The following is a 7,313-nucleotide window of genomic DNA, read 5'->3' on the forward strand; positions in this document are numbered from 1 at the left end:
GGATGTGAAAAGAATATTACTGGTAGTTCCTGTGTTTTGATAATTGTACGGCATTGGTCCTAAACTTAATGTCATGTAATGAATGAACTAACAAATTAACCAACGTTAAGTTTAGAACCTTTGTTGTGCATTTATCAAACATGAACTACCGATATAATTTTTTTAAATACTACTTTTCTCCGCTTTTCTCACATTCATCTTAGTCATCTCAAAATTATAAATCCTAATTTTATAAACCTTCATCTTCATCATCCCAATTACAATAACTCCAACCCTAATTTTATAAAATATATCCCATCTTTAAGTTTCTTTAAGTCTGACGAGTACTATTAATGAATTCATTTCGAAATTGAACTACGATCAAACTATTCAATTATTGATGGTATCATTCCATAATATATGACTGACCAATTTTATAAACTGGTTCCACCTTCACGAGGCGACCACTATATTATATGGTTACCTTGTAACCAATTTAAAAGTTCAATCCAACTCAAATATATTTTTTATATAAAAACAATTTTGTGTGACACATCTATTCGTCACCACCGGAGTTGCTGTTTGTCATAAAATTGAAGAATACTCACCAAAATTATGAAAATGAAGAATACTCCATATAGCGTTCCCGATTTCGAAAATCTCGTATTCTTGATTTCTATTTTTAGATCTCATTTCTCATTTTCCGATTTCGATTCCATGATCTCATTCTTGATTATGATTTTCAGATCTTTATTCGTTTTCTCGATTAATTATCTTCAGATCTTTATTCCTGAATCTGTTCTCGATTTCTATTATGATTGTCTAGATCTCATTCTCAATACCATTTCTAAAAGCGTTAAACATTGTGAATGGCACTAATCGAAGATGTGCAAGGCTTACATAATCACCACTTTGAACTTCTATCCACACGTCTTTCAGATTCATGTCGAACGCTGCGTGAAGTGGGTTTCAATAGGTGATCGAGGCACCATGCTAATCGTGTTCGTTGTGCTTACCTAACAACCAACAATGTAGAATCCATGAACGCATTGTTAGTTCATGCGAGGAAGCTCCCCGTTAACATGCTACCCGAGTTCTTTAGAGCATCAATACAACAATGGTTTTGAGAACATCAAAACACTGTTGCTGCTTTAATAACAAATTTCACACCATATGCTAAGCACAAGTTGGATAAAAGAAACAATAATTCTTGAATTTGGATGGTTAAACCGTCGTCACAAACTAGCTGAATGGAAAAAAGAATGGGAGAGTCGATCGATTTATAAATAAGAACCTTCACATGCAAACAATGACGATTTTTCGGACTACCCTGTAGGCACGTAGTGCTAGTGGCAAGATATTTCAATCTATGAGACGTTACTAGTCACGTTGATAGGTATTTCACCACTTAGAATTACCGTGCTGCATACAAAGAGCGTATTTACACACTATATCATAATTCTGAATGGGCAGATCGAGAAAATCTACAAATGATCAAGCCAATACTTACCAAAAGGCAATATGGTAAGCCAAATGGGACACAATATATTCCCTCAAAATGAAAAGATTCTCAAAGACAATTGCTTGAAACTTGGACATAGTATATCGGTTTGCCCGGTTAGCTATAACTGATATCAACCAACTGAAACAAGGAAGCCATGGAAAAAGTCTCAAAAATCAAGCAGGAAGGCTAAAAAAAGCGTCAACTTCAACCCAACCCAACATTACGACACTCTCAATTTAAGTGATGATTAAAGGGAACACTATGTGAGTTACTTCATTGCGTATTTTTTGTGTAATAATGTTATGCTTTAAGACTCATAGTGTTTCTATTGTTATGATTTGAAATAAATCGTTGTGTTTGAAATTCCGAATTTCAGCTTCATTAGTTTAAAAATTTATCGTGTTCGAATAGGATCTTGTTCGAATTCAGTATAGTATAGAGTGTTCGAACTTTAGTTATAAAGTCTTCCAGTTTTTAAAAGCAGTTAAACCATGAACCGACGCGATAACGGGTTTAATTTCCGTGCCGTTCTCAAAAGAAAAAAAATCATATACAATTGTTTACTTTTTGGGGCCATAAATGTACGAAATTAAAAAGATCAAGGAGTAGTATGAAAAAGAAAGATAGAAAGTGCGGTTCTTTCTTTTTGACACAGCCCTGTTTTTATTCGACCGAATAAAAAAGCTGCCGTATTCTTTCTCTTCTCGAAATCCCTATTCCATACAACTCTCGCCATGGAAGCACTTTCAAGCTCTTCAATCCTTCCTGTTCATCAAGAAACACATTTCCGTAAACCTCCTGCTTACCTGAAAACTAACGTCATATCTTTTCCGAAAAATACGCTTATCGCCGCCGTTAACGGTCAAGTTTCCGGTGACACCGGAAAAAACGATCAACAGTTACATCTCCATGATAATAATAGTAACAGTAGTGTGTTTGAACCTGTCTCTTCTTCCTTGGTACAATTTATACTTTTTTATTTTGTTTTATTTTACTGTTGTATTTGCTGTTCCAAGAATTTTGTATCGATTCGAATGTGCATATTATTTTAAGCGATTATGTTTTATTTGAATAATTTTAAATCAAAAATTTGATCTTTAAAAAGCTAACAGCTGCAAATCGACTTTAGCTTACGCACTTTTAAATTAGCAACAAGCTAAAAGCTTATAAGCTCGTATGTAGTTGAAATTGACTTGTAGGTTATTTGACTTTTTTCAAATTTCATTAAATTCGGCAAATAAAGTCAGCCAAACACTGTATTTGGATACAGATTGCTTAGCTAACCTAGAAGGATATCACAATTTTCATACAAATTAAGTTAATTACACTTGATTGTTTGTGAAAATTTTAATTTTAAGTTTGTTGTTAAAAAGAAAGTGAAAATTTAATGGGATTGTAGTTATGCTGCTATTTTATATGGTTGGCTCTAAAAGGGGCAAACTTTAAACACTATTGTAGGAAATAGTTGAATTTGAGTTCAGGGCCATGTGTAAAGTTTTTGAAAACTTATCGTTAGAAAATTACGGAACTTTATGCTTGAGCTGATATCCCTACAGTTGGCAGTAAACCATTACAAAAAATTCATCTTTCTATCTTTCAGTTAGAATGTGAGAGTTGATGGCTTTGTGTATGCGAATGCGAATTATGTCCTTTTATTGTACGGGTCAAGCTATTCAAACGATGGGTTAATGTTAAATTTATTACAATAGTATGGATTTGAGATTTAACTATAAATGATCAACTTGAACTTGAATTTTGATAGACAATTTCGTTTTTTTGAAGGGTGGTACAGGTAAAGGTTATAGCAAAGAGGACTTGTATAAAGAAAAATATGAAATTAGGAATGGTGGAGGCACTAGAGCTGGCCTTTTCAGAACCCCGATTTCGGGGGGAGTGCAGAGTGCCACATCAGTTCACGACTTACCTAAACCAGCTTTGGCAGTTCGTAATCTGATGGAACAGGTAAAGTTGTTTAAAGAATTAAAAAATAAGTTTTTATACATTTTATAATATGTTTGTTTTTTAGTTAAAGTGATTTATGATCTTTCTATTATATCCAAATTAAGGCCAGGTTCGCTCACCTGTGTACTGTAATGTCCCGGATGCATCAACGAAGTGAAGGATACCCATTTGGTTCTCTGGTAGATTTTGCCCCAGATCCATTGGGACGTAAGTTTCCAATTCGTGAGATGAATAATATATCACTCTCCATAAGAACTGTGTACAAGTTATTATCTGTTCATGTTGACAATGTGTTTTGAAAGATGAAAAGATCCCACCTTTTCTGAATAAGTTGCCCCTTTTGTTACATGATAATTAATTTGATTCTAACATGTTTCTTATTTGTCTTTCAGATCCAATTTTTTCCTTTACACAGTTGGGTATACACACACGGAATCTGTTAGCTGATCCAAGGTGTACATTAGTGGTTCAGGTTAATACTGATCTAAATTCTTTTGCACACTTAGATAAGCTTAAATATGGTGTCGAGTGCACCTGTATTTTTAACCGACGGTTCTATTTGTAGATACCTGGATGGAGTGGCTTGTCAAATGCAAGGGTTACAATTTTTGGCGACGTTTATCCCCTTACAGAAGATGAGCAGGTGATACATTTCTAAACATAGTGACATTGTTTTAGTTTAATAGTTGTTATTAATCCTATACTTATTTTTGCATGTCAAGGTTGCAGTTTTTGTTTATATTCTATCAATATTTAGCAATTGTTGTATGCTAAGATTGTAATTTGTTTGTATTTTGTAGCTTTTACATGTTAAGATTGTAATTTTTGTTTAACAATCAATCTAAATTTTGTTGGTATATTTCTAAATATTCAGGAGTGGGCACATAAGCAGTATATAGCTAAACACCAACAGGCACCTTCACAGAAGTGGGGAAACTTTTACTACTTTAGGATGCATAATATAAGGTTTGGTAGAAGTTTATTACAACCTTGTTTGGTATTGCAATCCATCGATTACCTAATTGATTATTGATTATTGATTATGCTTATGAATTGATTTGGTTTACTTTTTTATTTTGAATTAGTGATATATATTTTATTGGAGGTTTTGGAACTGTTGCTTGGGTCAATGTCAAGGAGTACGAGTCTCTTCAACCTGATGCAATTGCTGTTGATGGTGGTGAGCAGAACCTGAAGGTATGGGATTGAGTTATTATGGTATTAGTTTTTCAGTTACATTCTTGGTTTTATTATGCCTGGCAAACGGGTCGGGTTGGGTAGGGTTGAGTCTAGACCCAAATGGGTTTGGTTCTAAATGGGTCATGGGTCGAACGGGTCCCAATTTTCAAACGAGTCAAATGGGTCAAGTCCAAACGGGTTGGGTCGGGTCGAGACCCTTTTTTGTATATTTTTAGAATGTTTTTTTTTTTTAAATTTTTACTTTTTTTCATTATTTCTCATTAAATTTTTTTTTTATTGTTTTAAAAAAAAAAAAAAATTTTAGATCTTTTTTATTACCTGTTGTTATTTTTAATTGAAATCGGTTGGAAATGGGTTCCATCGGGTCTAGATGGAACCTCTAGTATATTAATGGACTAAAGATGGGTCCATATTGGACCCATTCCTTTTGGTTTCTCAAGACCCAATGGACCCAAATGGTTTGCCCAATGGACCCAATTTTTGGTGAATGGGTCTCAATTGCTAGGTATAATTTTATATCTAAAAATTTATGTTTGCAGGAGCTGAATGCCATGTTTTCTAAGCCTCTAAAAGATCTATTTTCGTTGGAGAGTGAGGTGGATGACGTTTCGCTTATATCTATAGATAGCAAGGGAACCGACATTCGTGTCCGTCAAGGTGCACAGGTATGAAGTTTCTTACGAGGTGTCTGACGTTACGCATTAAAAGTGATAATCTGTTATGTATTTTCACTTCACATTAGATTAGTTGCTAGTGTTTGAAGTTAATTTGGTTTCGTTATTTGATTATTAGATTTTAGAAATCATTTTTCTTGAGATAAATAACATCTCCCATTTGCTAGTGATTTCGAGATGAAAAATTAGTGAATCTTTTTCTGCAACTAAACACACCCAAATACTCAAAAGTTAGCCACACTAGCTAAAACGTCACCACTCGCTTCGATGGGGGCGCACAAAAAAAGAGTCCATTAAAAGGCTTGAAAGAGAAAAAGAATGACAAATTTGCCCCTAATGTACAGTTTTTTAAAACGACATGCTGTAAGCCACAAAACGTCCCACCGGCCTTGAACGGATCTGATCATTCGATGTAAACATCATGAAACTCCTTTTGCTACATCTAATTGTCTGGTTTTGATTACTCCGAATCACGTATCACATAGTCATGTTAAAAGCACGAGTACATACACCTTCTAATTGTCTATACATATGCATACACGTACATTTGAAGTATAGAGCGATATGGTGTATGACATGAACTTGCACTTCTTTGCAGTTTAACGTACAAAGGTTGGTTTTTGAAGAATGGGACGGAATCAAAACTTTAGAGGATGCAAAAGAAGCATTGGGGAAGCTGGTAAATAAAGGCGGAGTGTTCACCGTGCACAAATAAAAACTATGAGAGATGGCTCGTGTGTCTTACTAAAATGTAACGTCTAACACCTGGGATTTGGATTGATAAACTATGTAGAAGGTTAAATAAGGTTAGATGGAGTAGTTTTGGATCCATAATCGCATTTAGCGTGTTAAATTTGCATCAATGAATGATGAATTTGACAAGAAAATAGTCCCATGATTGGGCTAGTTGTACTATGCTTAATCAATGAAAGATGTTGACGAATATATAAAATGTGCAGCTGGTGTTTTGTCTGGACGCTTATAGGGTTTGGACTTCGGTGCAAGCATTGTGATCAAGGAAATATATCTAATGTTTTCTTCAAAAAAATTTTAAAAACTAGGAATCGTGTTTAATGAGTAAATATGATTTTGTGTTTTCTACATTCTCTTTTACGATCTAACGTATTTTTTCTGAATTACTAGTTTTCTATACCCAATCTTCAGATATTTTTAGAGGTTACCTTGTTTTGTTTATCAAAATTAAAATAAATAATTACAAAGGTTGCGATTCACACATAGCATCTGTTCATTTGTATCGTTTTATTTGGAATTAAGATTTGGACGAAGAGGTTATTAGATCATGAAGAGCTATGATAGTTATAGTTCAGTGTTATGCCAGTATATTTTTAGATAACACTGAAATTAAAAAGAAGATGATGATATTTGTGTTTATAATATAAAATGAGCTCATAAATCTACAATTTTATATTTGTAGCAAAAGGAAAAATCAGCATGTATTTAGGGACATTGGCCAAACACAAAAGGGAAATGGGAACATTGAAGCTGAATGAAAGAAAATGAAGTGTTTGTACAAGGGTTAGGCCCCAGGCCCTCGAGTCTTAATACAATTGCCTTTCCAACAAAAAAAATGAAAGAAAATGAAGTCTCTTCTCTTCATTTCTTTTATTTCGTGTCACAACTAGACAACACAAAAAATTAGATTTTTTTTTTTTTTGAACGGCAAGCTTTGCATTAGCGTATCATTTATTTCAACGACGCTCATCATTTGCACACACACACGCATTCAGGAGGAAATTCGAATCGCATTACAAGAACCCGATCCTTTAACCATCCCGAGGGCAGGCGGACCGGGTTTGAATCCTGAATGGATTCGGGAGATAACCCCCTGGGGTCAATCTGGATATCCATATTTCGGGCAGATTAATTAAAGGGATAGGCAGAGCGAGGCTCGAACCCATGACATAATCCCCAATCCCAACATACAAGGTGAAGGGGATGACGTTGAAGCAATCCTTCGTTGGTTTTTTTTTTTT

General features: G+C 34.4%; 1 protein-coding gene across 1 annotated transcript; it reads left to right on the plus strand.

Moving 5' to 3' along the window:
* The first annotated feature begins 2,164 nt into the window (after positions 1 to 2,164).
* On the plus strand, positions 2,165 to 6,288 carry LOC139903969 (uncharacterized). The gene is made up of 9 exons (XM_071885897.1): positions 2,165 to 2,442; positions 3,266 to 3,445; positions 3,550 to 3,652; positions 3,838 to 3,917; positions 4,011 to 4,088; positions 4,320 to 4,411; positions 4,531 to 4,642; positions 5,185 to 5,310; positions 5,918 to 6,288. Exons 1-9 carry the CDS (start codon positions 2,218 to 2,220, stop codon positions 6,032 to 6,034), a joined length of 1,113 nt encoding a protein of 370 aa, XP_071741998.1. The 5' UTR covers positions 2,165 to 2,217; the 3' UTR covers positions 6,035 to 6,288.
* The last annotated feature ends 1,025 nt before the right edge of the window (positions 6,289 to 7,313 follow it).

Source organism: Rutidosis leptorrhynchoides, chromosome 4 (assembly GCF_046630445.1).
Source record: "Rutidosis leptorrhynchoides isolate AG116_Rl617_1_P2 chromosome 4, CSIRO_AGI_Rlap_v1, whole genome shotgun sequence".
NCBI classification, from domain to species: domain Eukaryota; kingdom Viridiplantae; phylum Streptophyta; class Magnoliopsida; order Asterales; family Asteraceae; genus Rutidosis; species Rutidosis leptorrhynchoides.